Source organism: Globicephala melas, chromosome X, assembly GCF_963455315.2.
Source record: "Globicephala melas chromosome X, mGloMel1.2, whole genome shotgun sequence".
In the NCBI taxonomy this organism is placed as follows: Eukaryota; Metazoa; Chordata; class Mammalia; order Artiodactyla; family Delphinidae; genus Globicephala; species Globicephala melas.
In genome coordinates, this window is record NC_083335.1 from 110,319,279 (window position 1) to 110,334,995 (window position 15,717).

Genomic DNA, 15,717 nt, shown 5'->3' on the forward strand with positions numbered 1-15,717 from the left:
TGTTTTTGTATCCAACAGACGAAACTCTCTTGTCTCAAACTTTTTTTTTTTTTTTTTTGCTGTACGCGGGCCTCTCACTGTTGTGGCCTCTCCCGTTTCGGAGCACAGGCTCTGGACGCACAAGCCCAGCGGCCATGGCTCACGGGCCCAGCCGCTCCACGGCATGTGGGAGCTTCCCGGACCGGGGCACGAACCCGTGTCCCCTGCATCGGCAGGCGGACTCTCAACCACTGCGCCTCCAGGGAAGCCCCGTCAAACTTTTTTAAAACAAGAAGTTATGTGTGTAGAAAGAGAAAGTGTTTCTTCTTTGAGCCAATGATGTTCAGGTGCTCAGGGACCCCCAGAACTGAAGCTGGGAGTTACTTGGTAATGATACTTGGCTGGGATCTCCTGGGCAGAGTAATGGAGCCGAGGGCATTGGCAGGTGAGTAAGGTGGTGTATTCCCAGGAGAGGTCTGCCACTTGCTATTTGGTTCAGGAGCGCTGACCATTTGGGCCTGAATTGTGTGGCTGCTCTCTGAGTCCGACCCTGCCAGCACACCCAAGGGTGGGAGGAACTCTGGAGTAGATATGAGTTCTAATCCCTCTTTTGCTGTTTGACCTTGAGCAAATCATTCAGCCTCTCCAGGTCTCAGTATCTTCATAGTTTCCATCATATTAAGGGCTTGGACTAGAACTCCATGTCTTTTCTCTGATTCTCAGACCACAGGCCAATGAATGAATCCCTGTTACCCCCAGATGCAGCATGATCCTTTCCTAGACACATCAGTGTTTAAATTGGAGTAATGTTTACATCACTTTTAAAGGGAGAGAAATCATTTAAGAACGGAGTAGCATATTTGAATAATACTGCTCAGAAAATATAATTCAAAAGGTGTTAAACATTTTCAAACATGTACTACCCAGAAACTAAGTTGTATGGTAACATGTAGTCAAGAACCTTCTGTTTGTACCTTCTCATAGAGATACCTCTTGCTGCCATTTTAGTCATCAACAGGGATGTGCAAAGGGCCTGGGGTGAATCAGACCCTGGAACCAATGTGACATGAAGAGCATGTGTTGAACATTCCCAAGGCTATCCAACTAACTGTGGTAGTTCCTTTAAAGATTGGTTTTGAAAAGTTACTCATGTATAAGCTAGTTTTAATTCATTTTAAATCACCCTGTACTTCTGCTGTTTCAACTCGTAATTTGTCATGTAATCCATAACATGTAAGGAATGGTCAAAGAAGCTGTAATCTCAGGAAGAGACGACTTAGAAAGGGCAAGATAAAGTGGCTTCCTTTGTTTGAAGGGCTAATCATAGAATCTAGCCTTTCGCATAGTGGTACCTGGCAAAATGAGGGCCATTGCATAGGCTTTGGCACAGTGCAGGTAAAGAACTTTGCAGCAGTGAAATCCATCAGGAGATGGAATCTGATGATTTTCTGTCACTGGATATTCCAGGCAAACTGAATATTGCCTGTTCAAGGAGCTGTAGAGTCAGATCCAGGCCTTTGGTGGGGATGGATCAGATAACATTTAAAGGCCTTTCTTGAGCTAAAATACCATGTTTATTTCCACTTCCCTTGTGTGGCCACAAATACTGTGTCCTAATATTTTTCAAGTCTAGAAATTCCTTTGATATCACAATAAATTATTTCACAAATACCTTTTTAATGACCTTATAAACTCTTGAAGACAGAAACCATATTTTATTCCCATTCCTGCTGCCCATACACTTTGCTTAACATTGAATATATAGTAAGTTCTTGATACATATTAAAGTCTGTTGATGAATACAAACTCAAACATCAGCAAGATAAATGCCCCTCCTATTTAAATTTCATAGAGAAATAGAAGTCACTTTGGTGGGCGGGGGGTATTTGTTAAAACATTAATGAAACTTTCAAATTTGTAAGATGGAAGAAAAGCTGTTCCTAGATTTTTCTCAAAAAAATTAAATTGATATCCAAATTTATATATAATAGGCATTCTTATGTTTTGAAATTTTGCAGCATATCCAAGTTTGATGAACGGTGTTGTTTTCTTTACGTCCATGATAATTCTGATGACTTTCAAATCTACGTTTCCACTGAAGACCAGTGCAGTAGGTGAGTTTTAATCTGATTCAGGTACTTTCAGTCTAATTATGGTGAATCACTTTTAAAGGGTTTTTGTTGTGAAAAATATTTAATTGCTATACTGCGTTTCCTGAAGTTTTAACTTATGGAAAATTTTTCCAGGTTTATTGAGATATAACTCACATACCATGCAATTTGCTCATTTTAAAGTATAGAATTCAATCTTTTTGTTTTTAGTATATTCACAGTTTTGCAGCCATCACCACAATGTAATTTTAGATTATTTTCATCACTCCCAAAAGAAACACAGTATCCGTTAACAGTCACTCCCCATTTTCTCTCAACCTAACCCCACCCCCCCAATCCCAGTCCTCTGCAACCACTGAATCTACTTTCTGTCTTTACGAATTTGCCTATTCTTGACATTTCATATATATAGAATCATACAATATATGGTCTTTTGTGACTCGTTTCCTCCATTTATCATAATGTTTTCAAGTGTCATCCATGTTGTAACATGTATCAGAATTTCATTCCTTTTTGTGGCTGAATAGTATTCCATTGTATGGATATATTTGATTTGTCCATCATTTGAAAGGCACTTGGTTTGTTTTCACTTTCTGGCTATTGTGAATAATGCTGCCATAAACATTCACATGCAAGTTTTTGTGTGAACTTATGTTTTAATTTCTCTTGGAGCCTAATAACTGGGTCTTATGATAATTCTTTATTTAACTTTGAGGAACGGCCAGAGTGTTTTCCCAATTTACATTCCCATCAGCCATGTATGAGGGTTCCAGTTTCTCCACGTCCTCGCAATACTTGTTACCGTCCGTCCTTTTTTTTTTTTTTTTGCAGTACGTGGGCCTCTCCCGTTGCGGAGCACAGGCTCCAGACGCGCAGGCTCAGTGGCCATGGCTCACGGGCCCAGCCGCTCCGCGGCATGTGGGAGCTTCCCAGAGCGGGGCACGAACCCGTGTCCCCTGCATCGGCAGGCGGACTCTCAACCACTGCGCCACCAGGGAATCCCTGTCCGTCCTTTTGATTGTAGTCATCCTAGTGGGTGTTAGGTGGAATCTCATTGTGGTTGTGTTTTGCATTTCCCTAATGACTAAAGATACTGAGGATCTTTTCATGATCTTATTGGCCATTTATATATCTTCTTTGGAGAACTATCTACTCAAATCCTTTGCCCAATTAAAACATTTTTTTAACTTTTTATTTTGGAAAATATTCACACCTACAAGAAAGTTCACTCAGAACTCCCTACTGTTAACCATTTACCACATTTGTTTTACATTCTCTCTATATGCAGATGACTATTTTGTTCTGAACTGTTCAAGAGTAAGTTGTAGACATAATGCTACATTACCTCTCGGTATTTCAGTACGTGTTTCCCTAAATACAAGAACATTCACTTATGTAATCACAGTACCATTATCTAATCAGGAAACTAAGATTGATATGGTTCTATAATTTACAAACCTTAGCCAAATTTTACTTATTGTCCCACTAATGTCCTTTACAGTGAAACAAAAGATATTTTTTCTCTGGTTCATGATCTAAACCAGGATTACATACTAACATTTAGCCATCACGTCTGTATAGCCCCCTTTTATCTGGAACATTTCTTCATCAGTCTTTGTCTTTCTTGACTTAATGCTTTTAAAGAGTACAGGCAGTTTATCTTGTATAATCCTTCAATTTGGGTTGGTTTGCTGTTCCCTCATGATTATATTAATGTTATGCATTTAGGGTAGGAATACCATAGAAGTGATGCCCTGTCTTCAGTACATCACATTGGGAGACATACAATATCTTTGTCTCATTAATGGTGATATTAACTTGGCTTACCTGGCAAAAGTGATGTTTGCCAAGTTTCTCCAAACTTTGCCCATTTTTAATTGGGTTATTGGTATTTTTGTTAATAAGTTTTAAGAGTTCTTTATATATTTTGGATACAAGGCCCTTGTCAGATGTGTGATTTGCAAGTGCTTCCTCCCATTCTATGGGTTATCTTTTTACTGTGTTGATGGTGTCATTTACAGTACAGAAGTTTTAAATTTTGTGGCAGTCCAATTTATCTGTTTTTCCTTTTGTCACTTGTGCTTTTTTTTTTTTTTTTTTTTTTTTTGTGGTACGTGGGCCTCTCACTGTTGTTGCCTCTCCCATTGAGGAGCACAGGCTCCGGACGCACAGGCTCAGCAGCCATGGCTCACGGGCCCAGCCGCTCCGCGGCATGTGGGATCCTCCCGGACTGACACACGAACCCATGTCCCCTGCATCAGCAGGCGGACTCTCAACCACTGCGCCACCAGGGAAGCCCTCACTTGTGCTTTTGATGTCATATCTAAGAAGGCTTTGCCTAACCCAAGATTTTCTCTGGTGTTATTTTCTTCAAAGTTTTATAGTTTTAGCTCTTATATTTAGGTCTCTGATCCATTTTGAGTTTTGTTTTTTTTTTAATGGTCTGAGGTAGGGGGTCCAACTTCATTCTTCTGCATGTGGATATGTGGTTGTCTCAGCACCATTTGTTGAAAAGACTATTTCTTCTCCCATTGAATGGTCTTGGCACTTTTTTAGAAAATCAGTTGACCATAAATGTAAGCATTTATTTCTGGACTTTCACTTCTATTCCATTGATCTATATGTCCATCCTTTATGCTATTACCACATTTTCTTGATAACTGTAGTATTGTACTAAGCTGTCAAATCAGGAAATGTGAGTCTTCCAACTGGGTTCTTGTTTTTCATAATTGTTTTGACTATTGCAGGTGCTTCCATGTCCACGTGAATCTTAGGATCAGCTAGTCAGTTTCTTCAAAAGAGCCCGCTAGGGTTTTGGCAGGGATTGCTTTGTATTTGCAGATCAATTTGAGAGGCTTTGCCATCCTAACCATGTTAAGTCTTCCGTCCCATGAACATATCTTTCTATTTGTTTAGGTCTTCTTTAATGTCTTTCAACAATTTTTGGAGTTTCAATGTACAAGTCTTATACTTTTTTGTTAAATATGTATGTGTTTTATTCTTTTGGTTGCTATTCTAAGTGGAGTTTTCGTAATTTCATTTTCAGATTGTTCATTGCTGGTGTGTAGAAATACACTCGATTTTTGTATATTGATCCTGCAAACTGGCACTCATTTATTAGTTCTAACAGTTTTTATTGAATTCCTTAGGATGTTCTGTATACAAGATCATGTCATCTGCAGATAGAGATAGGTGTAGTTCTTCCTTTCCAAACTGGATGTCTTTCTTTCTTTTTCTTGCCTAATTGTCCTGACTAGACTGCAGTATAATGTTGAGTAGAAGTGGCGAGAGCAGACATCCTTGTCTTGTTCCTGATCTTAGGAGGAAAGCGTCTAGTTCTACACCATTAAGCATGATGTTACTGGTAGGTTTTTCATAGGTAACCTTTATCAGGTCGAGGAAGATTCCTTTATTCGTAGTTTGTTGAGAGAGTTTGTATCATGTAATTTGAGAACAGTTTAATTCAGTGCGTCTCAGACAATCATTATCACAACGTATTTAGAAATCAGACTAAATATCAGACCAGGGCACCCTTGGGCCACAATCTTCAATTTTAGAGTTGGGAAATGCTGCCAGATATGAAGCAGAACATCCCTTTACTACAGAGTTTACCTTCTGACTCTCATTCCGTCCTCAGTGCCTTTTCTTGCCATACATTTAAATAAGTTTTTAATTGAGGTGTAATATACAGATGAGTGTGTTAAGTATATCAGCACCCCAGAAGGTGCCTTGTGCCCCTTCCCAGTCGTTAAACCCGCTCCTAATGTAACTATTTTGATTTCTGTCACCAGTGGTTAGTTTTGCCTGTTCTTAAACTTCAAATAAATAGACTCATAAAGTATGTACTCTTTTATTTCTCACTTGTTTCTCTTAAAATAATATCTATGAGATTCAGCCGTGTTGTATTAGTTCATGCTTTTTTTCGCTGTGTAGTGTTCCATTGTGTGAATGTATATGACAATTTATCTGTTCTATCAAACATTTGGATTGTTTCCAGTTTGGGGCCATTATGAATAAAACTGCTATGAACCCTCTTGTGCATGCCTTTTGGTGAACGTATGCCTTGATTTCTGCACTGTATGTACCTAGGAATGGAGTTAGTAGGTTGTGGGATAGGTTTCTATTCAGCTTTGGTTGATACTAAAGTAGTTGTATCAATTTACACTTCCAGCAGCAACATATGAGAGTTCCAGTTGCTCCGCATTCTCAACAACAATTGATACTGTCTTTTAAATTTTAGTTATTCTGTTGCATCCATACCACATGTCTCCTAAGAAGCTTGACGGTTGCATGTCCCAGCTTTCAAAAATTAGAAGAAGCAGAGGTGGGATGGGTTAGAGAAAAGAACATCCTAGTGTTTTTTGGAAATTATCTTAAAGTATGCAGTATTCTTCCCTGCCACCTTAAGAGAGAATACTGAATACAAATCTTCTGAGTCAAGTCATTTGTATGCAAATAAATAACTACACAAGTCTAGGGAGTGGCTGATGTGTCCCAGCAGCATTTGTGAGAAATATTTATGGGTTATAGTTGATATTAAGCTTAGTCTATGTCAACAGAACAATGAGGCCGTCTTACACATTTCCTTCTCACCTCTCCCCTTATACAAGACCTTATTTCTCACTAAGAGCTAGCGTGCTGGCAACTTGGGAGGTGATGATCCCACTATCCTTAGCACTAATTAAATCACCCCTGGAACGCTGGTCCCGGGACCAGACTTGAAGAATAATACAGGGACACCTTTGAAGAATTACAAGTTAGTGAAGTGACTCACAAACAAGTCCTGGGGGAAGCGTTGAGGGAACAAGAAGGAAAGACTTATAGGGATATAATAAAATTATGTACATTTCTAATGGGCAGTTATGTAGAAAGGGACTAATTCTAAGCAGTCTATGGATGAGACCCACATAAAAGAAGTCTTAGTTCAATATAAGTGAAGCATTTGTCATTGAGTTCGCCAAAGAATGAGCTGCCTTGTGAGGTAATGAGTTCTCTGTCACTGGGGGTGTTCACGCATCAATTAGCCAGCCAGTTGGTGGTGATATTGTATAGAGGGGATTCAAGTATCATATGGGTATTTGAACTAGATTAGATAACCAGTACACTACCATGTCAAATCAAGGAGTGGAGTGATTGTTCCATAACTTGTAAAAGCTTGGTTTATTTAATCACAGTTTAATGTAGTAAGGCCAAGTTAGAGGAAAGGAATAGGAGTGATCATAATCAGCGGCATCTTTGTGACATTTGGTGTTCTAGGTTTTGCTCTTTGGTCAAAGAGATGACAGCCAATGGAGTGGGCAGTACAGTGGAGCTGGAGGGAGAGACCGATGGGGATACCTTAGAGGTGAGTCACAGAAGACCTAGAACATGGAAAAAGTTATTTATTGTGTCTTTGATGCTTTAAGAAAATGTCCCATTTTTTGTGTGAAAGTTCTTTATGTGTATATTTTAAAATACTCATTAATGAACGAGCTAGCCATCACTATTCATGACTGTCAGAGATTAAATTTAATGCATCTCTATAGAAAAATCTCATTACTTTGGCATCCTATCAACCAGAATGTGTAAGAAAAATTTGACATGGACTAGACTAGAATTCCCTTTTGTGTACAACTGATGGAAAAGCTTTTTCTATGCTAATTAATAACGTTTGTGAAACTACAAGAGAAAGAGTTGGGCAAATAGAAGCAGACTTTTTCATTTGTGCCTAAAATGACTTTAGTTATATCTACTTGCATTTAATACATTAAATATGATAATATGAAGAAATTAATATTAATTTCTTAATATTAAGAAAGGGTCATCATAAGCTCTTTTGGACAGCACAGTGGTAGTCCACAGATGACTACACCACTACGCACGTGTTTAAATCTTGCACAGTTATTATGACTTGCCACTAATTCAGGTCCTTGTAATTTAGTGAGATTTTGCTATACTTTCAAGTGGGCTGAAATTAATTCTTTGAGATTTCTTACAGAAAATATCAAAGGGATTCATTTTAATAATTGAGTCAGGTACTCGAATTCTTAGCTTAGAATCAAAGTTTGTTGTAGAAACGAACTGAGTGATGCACTTTGAAGGTGGGAGATAAAAGCCTGTTATGAAGCAGGCGGATGTCTGGTTAAATCAGACAGTGATGAGACCCACTAGTAACCTTAATTGTCGTGAGCATCCCTAGAAGTGGATGGGAAGGGACACGTCCACATGCACACGCGTTGTGTGCACTTCTGTAAGCAGGTATAGGGGGCATAGAAAATAACAGAAAGAATCCCTTGCTGCCTCTGCTTTAAATAAATATTGCTCAGTCTAGAGTTACATTTCTTTTAATCATTGAGAAGAACCAACTGGAATGCAGCTGTACAATTTTTGATGATAAGATTGGGGGAACTTTGCAGTATGTGTTTAATGCTAGGTCTGTACCTCTAAAAGCAGGAGTGGGGCAGCATGTGTACTTTCTATTAAGACAATTTTAGTTTTATTTACCTTCAGTTCTTTTCTGGGCTGTAGAAGGTGGTTGCTTTCCTGGCGAGTTGATAAGGGATCATGTAAGAGGGCACCTATTTGGGGTACTTGACATGCTTAGAAGCAGTTTTAAATTGCAGCATCAAAGTGAGGGGATTTCTCCAAAAGGTGAGCCCGCTAAGTTACATATGAGCCGTATTTGTAAATTTCTTGCATTCTATTTCATAAAATCATGTTATGACTATATAAGTAACTGACAACTCTACCCCTTAAAAGCAATTATTTAATGAAAAGTATATAACCCAAGAAATATGACCTGCCTGGTACTCAAATAATGTTATTCATAAATTTTTTAAAAATTGCAGGACAATGTTTGGGCTTTTATGGGGTTTCTCCACCACAAGCTCTGTGCTTTTTTATCTTGTTGCTTTTCCTTAGTATGAGTATGACCACGATGCGAATGGTGAGAGAGTGGTGCTGGGGAAGGGCACATATGGGATCGTGTATGCCGGCAGAGATCTGAGCAGTCAAGTGCGAAGAGCTATCAAAGAAATTCCAGAGAGAGACAGCAGGCAAGTCAGGGCGGGCCTTCCACCTTCTACAGTTGCCACCTCCATACCCCAACTCCCGTGCCCACCACTGATGGTGCATAATGAAAGCATTATGTCATCAAAAAAATTGTAATTCTCTTCTAATAAGGGTGATCTGCTTTTGTGCTCTGCATATTATAAATAGATGGAGAAAATGGAACAACTTCACTTAGAGGCATGTGGATTGCAGAGTCACGTTTTAAAAGAAGACTGTAGTTTTATTTCCACCCGTCAGGAGGAAATAAAGTTTTACATTTTTACATAGGTGTTTGTTTGCAAATATTTAAAAATAGGACTCAGTGTTTTAATTCACATTGTAACAATTTGAAATGGCTATTACTTATTCAGATGTATCGTTACAGAAAATTAAATGTGATAAGGAAAAATTTTAGTTTTTTGCTATACAGACTATTTTATTAATACCCTACCCTTCAACCTCACCCATAGATTTTGGGCTATTGTTTTTTAAACCACAAGTACTACCAATTTATTTCTCCTACACTTTTTAAGAGTCTAACTAAAGGTTTATTCCTTTTTGAATTCATGCCCCTCCTAATTCTAAACAAGAACGTGTTGACTGTCAAGTGTTTTTGTAGAGAAGCTACATGTACAGTAATGGCCACAGTATAAGAAATAATAGCTCTGTGCTCCACCGGCGTGCTCAGACCACATCTGCAGCGTTGCCTTCAGTGCTGGACACTGATGGCTGTGTGCAAATGGCCCTCCATCCAGGTGGTCAGTGAATTATTAAGGATGGATTACAAGTGATTTCTAGCAGCTGTAAGACCCTTTGTCATTCATTCGTTCATTCGTTCACTTGTTCATCTATTCATTTTTAATGGGATTGTGTGTTATGATATTTGAATTATAAAGCAGGGTCTGAAATGAATTCATCCAACTTCTTCCAAGGCTAAGAAGGTTAAATGACTTCTCCGAGGACATCAAGAAACAAGGCTGGGATCCAGTCTCTTGAGTTCCTCTTCCAGTATTCTGTCTCTTATTCTCATGATGGATAAGGCGTTGCAGTTGTTTGTTGGGGGAAAATTGCTGGCTTGAACCACCTCCTTCAATCGGTTGTGTTAGTCGTTCCAGCTCTTCACTGCTCATGGTCGTTCCTGGGATTTTAGAGCTGGAAGGGACCTTAGAGACTGTTTTGTCCCATTCCCTAAATTTACAGGCTGAAGTTAGGATATTGGGTACCTTCTCTGTGCCAGATTCTGGGCTGGCACTGGAGACTGAAAGGGGAGTAGGATACTGTCCTAATGTTAGGGTGTGCCCAGTTTGGTAGAGCAAAGTGACAAGTGCCATAATACAGAGGTTCACAGAGTGTTTGTAGAGCATAGGAGTGGAATGAATTGCTCTTCTTGGTTGAGTTGTGGCAAGTTTGAGAAAATAAATCATCTTTGAGCTGGCCTTCGAGGGATGAGTAGGAGTTCGTCTGGCAGAAAAGGAGGCCAGAGCATTCTATGCTGAGGGGAAGCAGAGCTGTTAAGCACAGAGTGTACTGAGAGAAGAAAAAATTGTCTGTTGTGACTCGACTGTAGGATGTAGGGCAGTGGGGGGGGGGGCTCTTGAGATGAGGCAAACATTTTTCAAGATGTAGTCTGACCTGAGTTTGAAAGTCCTTGTGTGCCATGTTAAACAATGTGGTGTTTATGTGGACTTTAGGATGGGAAGTGATGTGATGGGGTGTGTGTTTTAGGAAGGGGAAATAGGGTGGCCAGGGGAGAATAGACTGAAGAGGCCAGAGGCTGAGGCTGGGAGGTCCATTAGGTGGCTGTTGCTGTAGTCTGGAATGAGTCTGCGGAATGAGACTAGAAGGCAGCTGAGGACAGAACCTTCTGGAACAGCTCCCTTCATGGGGGAGCAGAGGAAGAGAGGCTGTTGAGAGAGACAAAGGATGGTTGGAGAGTTCAAGCCCTATCGATAACCATAGTAACAGCAGCAGCTATTCACTGGGTACTTGCCACACACCAGGCACTCCACTGGGTGCCTGAGAAACTTGACACACTTTGGCCCCCGGCAGCCCTGAGTGCTTCGTGTTATTATCCCCTGTTCTACACATGGGAAGCTGAATAGTCTCATGGGAGCCAGGGGAGAGAACATTCCCACAAAGAAGGGATGGCCAGCAGCAGGGCAGGTACTGGTGAGGTGCGCTATATGGACCCCAAGCTCCAGGGATTTGGCAGGTGACACTGGCTTTGTTTTTCTCACCAGTTACTCTCAGCCTCTGCATGAGGAGATCACCCTGCACAAGAACCTCAAGCACCGCAATATTGTTCAGTAGCTGGGCTCTGTTTCCGAGGGCGGCTACATTAAGATATTTATGGAGCAGGTGCCTGGGGGTGAGTAGTCACTGGTCTTCTGGTCTCATACCCTGAAAATCACTGATGAAAATATAATATGAGCATCGTTATTCATCCTGCCGTTAAAAAATGACACATTTGAGGTGTGGGAGACTATTTGTTTCCCAGAGGAGTTGGATTCAGATTTTCCAGTGTCACATAAACAGTCTATTCCTGGTCTGGTAATTCAATCATCAAATATTCATTGAGGATCTACTGAGTGCCAGCTGCTGGGCCGAGCACTAGAGACATACAGATGAATAAAGCATAGTCTCTGGCCTTGAGGCCTTCACAGTTTAGGAGTTGAAATATGCTTTGGAGAAGAGGAAATGGAGGTGTTTTTAAATGACATTGTGAAATAACATGTTGACAGTGAAATTGAACCACCAGTGCTTTATCCACAAGATCCCCAAAGGCAGACAGTAGAGTGCGAGGGTGGGAGTTCCTCAGGTCTGGAGCCAGCCGTCTAGTTTGGTTTTTGTTTGTTTGTTTGTTTGTTTTTAATGTTTATTTATTTATTTATTTGGCTGTGCTGGGTCTTAGTTGCGGCAGGCAGGCTCCTTAGTTGTGGCATGCGTACTCTTAGTTGAGGCATGCATGTGGGATCTAGTTCCCCGACCAGAGATCAAACCCGGGCCCCCTGCGTTGGGAGCGCAGAGTCTTTAACCACTGTGCCACTAGGGAAGACCCCAGCCATCTAGTTTGAGCTGGTCCCTCCATCTGCAAGCTGTGTGACCTCAGTTTTCTGACTGAATAAATGAATTTTAAAATTAGATTATTAATAAATACTGTCATAGTTGGAATAGTAATAATTATTGGAGTCATAATGACACTATCTCAGTGGCTTATTGGATGGGGTGAGATAATGTTTGTAAAGCTCTCAAAACGGTGCCAGGCAGAGAGCAAGAACTCAGTAAGTGCTCATTTTAAGAAAATAATGATAAAATTAATAGTAATCTGAATGCAAATATAAAAACTTGAGTTAGAAATCTGTATTCATTCATTCTTTCAACTCATAGTTACTAAGAGCCTGCCATTACATTAAAAACCTAACTATATGTCTTAAGAGTCAGGCAATGCGCTAGATTTTGAGGGTTACATTTATGATGACGTACAGTGTCTTCTTCCCTCAGACTGCTCATAGTCTAGCAGAAAATACTGATTTGTGTTCCAGACGTGAGGTCTTGAGGATGACCACAGAGCTGGAGATAGATGTGCACCTCCCCTTTTACAGATGGGGAAACTGAGGCATAGCAGGGTCCTGTGTAAGGGCGACTAGCTGATGCTGAGGGCCTGGACAATAATCTCTGAAACACAGGGTCAGAAGGCAGTGAAGGGAGATTTTCTCTGGCCCCAAAGTTCAATGTTTAATAGTATAATTGGGGTCGGGGCGGGGTGGGTGTTTAGACCGTCCTGACCCTGGGACCTGGCATTAGGAGCTTCTCACAGTGAGGACAGAGAGCCCCAACCTCCTCCGATTCGGGTCCCTGTCTCCCTTAAGGGCCCCTCACTCTGTTCCCGTCCACCTCTGATTTCAGGGTAAGGTAGAAAGCGTGGCTTTGACCCAAGCCCAATGGCTGAGGCGCTTGTGCCGCACGTGCAGTGTCAGGCCAGCCCTTCAGAGTTCAGAGAGCACTGTTGCGCTCTCTTCCTGATTCTGTGCAGCTGAACAGAGCTGAGCCCGAAGGTGGCCTGGCTGAGTTTCGGGGGTCACAAGGGGTTCCTTTCCACCCTGCACCTCTGGTCAGGCTGATGTGCTGGTTCACGCCCCGTCCCTTCTCTGACTACGCTGCTTGCGCATCTGGGAAACAGGCAACAGAGAGGGAGGAAGGATGCTGCATTTAGCCCAGATACAGTGATGTGGGCGCGAGTGCTTACATTAGGTTAGAAACGTCACTTCACTTTATTTCCCTGAACGCTTATAATTGACTCTTCATCGCCCTGATGAGTTTTTTTTTTTTTTTTTTTTACTGTGTCCATTTCCAGGAAGCCTTTCGGCTCTTTTGTGATCAAAATGGGGGCCGATGAAGGAGCCCACCATCAAGTTCTACACCAAGCAAACCCTGGAAGGCCTCAAGTATCTCCGCGAAAGCCAGATTGTGCACAGAGACATAAAGGTACTTGCTTGTCTGAGCCAATGAGATTTTACTTTGCATCTCAGATCACATGAGCTGCTGGAGTGTCTGCAGGTGGACGGGCTCACGGAGGGGAGAGGATTGAGCAGAGTCTAGTCTTCCTAGAGACACATGACCATTTCTTAAGGTCCAAGTCTATTTTACATTAATTTGTTTAAATCTTTCTTTAAGCATTTGATGTTCTTCCTTTTCTGAAGGGTGATAACGTTCTGGTGAATACCTATAGCGGAGTGGTGAAAATCTCCGATTTCGGCACCTCTAAACGTCTTGCAGGAGTGAATCCATGTACAGAAACTTTCGCCGGTAAGCAGACAGAGCTTGGCGTGGGGTCGCCGTCCTGGGGTTAGGCTTGCTGCAACTGCAGTCCTTTGGAAGTTACTCACCAAGCACCTGTGTGCACGCTGGACAACTGGTAGTTGAAGTGGACGGTGTATTGTCCCCAACTTCAAAGTGTTTGAACTCTGTCATAATGATGCACTTAGCTATTTGTGGCAACGAGATTGCCTTACTTTCTTCCTTGTCTTCCAAGGTCGAGTAGGTGTTGTGCTCTGCTTGAGGTTTTCCGAGGGTTTCTAACCAGTCAGCAAAGTGGCAGCATCTCTTCTAAGTTAGTAGCACATTATTCAGAATCGTGGGTAATTCTGAATAACAGTATCCCTCAGGCAACTTATTAGAACATTTTATTGGTCTTTTATAAAAATAGCCTGTTACTTTAGGGAGTTCTGGTACCTCGTGCTTTAATATGATTATGTTTCCAAGAGAGGCTGATTCTTTTAGGGTGTTCTAAGATGGGTTTGGTATTCTAAGTGGGTTTGAGCAATTGAATTTTCTTTTCCATGTGTCAGTGATGGAATCATTTATGTGTTGAGAGGGACTGGATTCAGAGAGTGGAATAAAATTGCCAGCTAGCTTTCCATGTACACCACCAACGAGTAGAATTATGCTCAGAAGCCCCCTATGGCTTTTTGTAATTCCCATTTAAAAGCAAAACAGAAACTTTGATCCTCGGAGAGAAGTACTGATTTTGATTAAGTAAAGGTTTGTGCTCCCCCTAGGGTGTAATGAAAGCATCACAAAGATCTTGCCTGATGGAATTATGAAACAGCGCTTATCATATTATAGCTCCGATGTAAGTTATAAAAGACAAATGATTGTTTTCTATCCCTATAACACCAAACTAGAGAGTGGACAGACTTGCCTTTACTTTTGGTGAATAATGTCTCAGCTTTGAAAGACTTTTCTTCAACAAGACAGTTGTTATGTCAGCCACTGGACACCCGCAGTAGAGACTCGTTCTCTATCTAAAGAGAACTTTGATGCATCAGAAATGACTTCTCAGTTGTAACACCAAAGGAGGTACATGCACCTCAAAATGGGGAACTATTACACCAAGGACCCCACCGGGATCTCCCCAAGAGTGTATTGAATGTTCATTCATTATTTCTGATATAAATATATATATCTCAACATGTATGTATCGGTGAGTATGTATGTATGACTGGCATATTTTTTTACTAGCCTAATTAAAAATGACTTCTGTCCTTCTCTTTGGAAGCCACCAATTAGCTTAGCAATATGTAGCAAGAGGGGCTCTGATATGGTAAGGAGTTATTTCAAGACATAAAACCCCCAACAATTTATCTCATAATTACCATCCCCAAGGAGAAAAAAAAATCATAAAGAAAACGCATGTATAATTCATCATTGCGTATCACATTTTCCCAAGTAATTGGCTTGAGGAGGCATGAATTTTGCATTGCAAAATAATGCAGGGGTGTTTGGGGGATAATAAAGAAGGGGTGTCATTTGGGGTAGGAAATTCCCCTGCATATAATTACTCTTTGCAAAACAGAGCGGTTCTGTAAAGAAATCTCAGCTGCTGGTGCCACAGTCCGACTGGGTGCGGGTGGACACAGTGGGGCGTTTCCACGCAAATGCCCGGAGGCTTTTGGAGCCTGGAAGGACAGACAAAGGCTTCAGACAACTTCCTGGCCCGAAGTCCTCCCCTCCTGTGTTCCTCTGAAGGCTTTTCACCATAGGTGTAAACCAGCTAGAACAGGAGGAAGGGCCATTACGGCCAGGGTCAGCCCCCTTT

The 15,717-nt window shown here is 41.2% G+C and overlaps 1 protein-coding gene across 1 annotated transcript in view; it reads left to right on the top strand.

Annotated features, from left to right (window-relative positions):
- The window catches only part of MAP3K15 (mitogen-activated protein kinase kinase kinase 15), a 148,575-nt gene that overhangs the window by 110,387 nt on the left and 22,471 nt on the right, over positions 1-15,717 (top strand). The window contains 6 exon segments of the mRNA XM_060291968.1: positions 1,998-2,093; positions 7,347-7,434; positions 8,991-9,124; positions 11,360-11,487; positions 13,474-13,604; positions 13,820-13,925. Of these exon segments, the coding sequence (XP_060147951.1) occupies positions 1,998-2,093; positions 7,347-7,434; positions 8,991-9,124; positions 11,360-11,487; positions 13,474-13,604; positions 13,820-13,925 (683 nt within the window).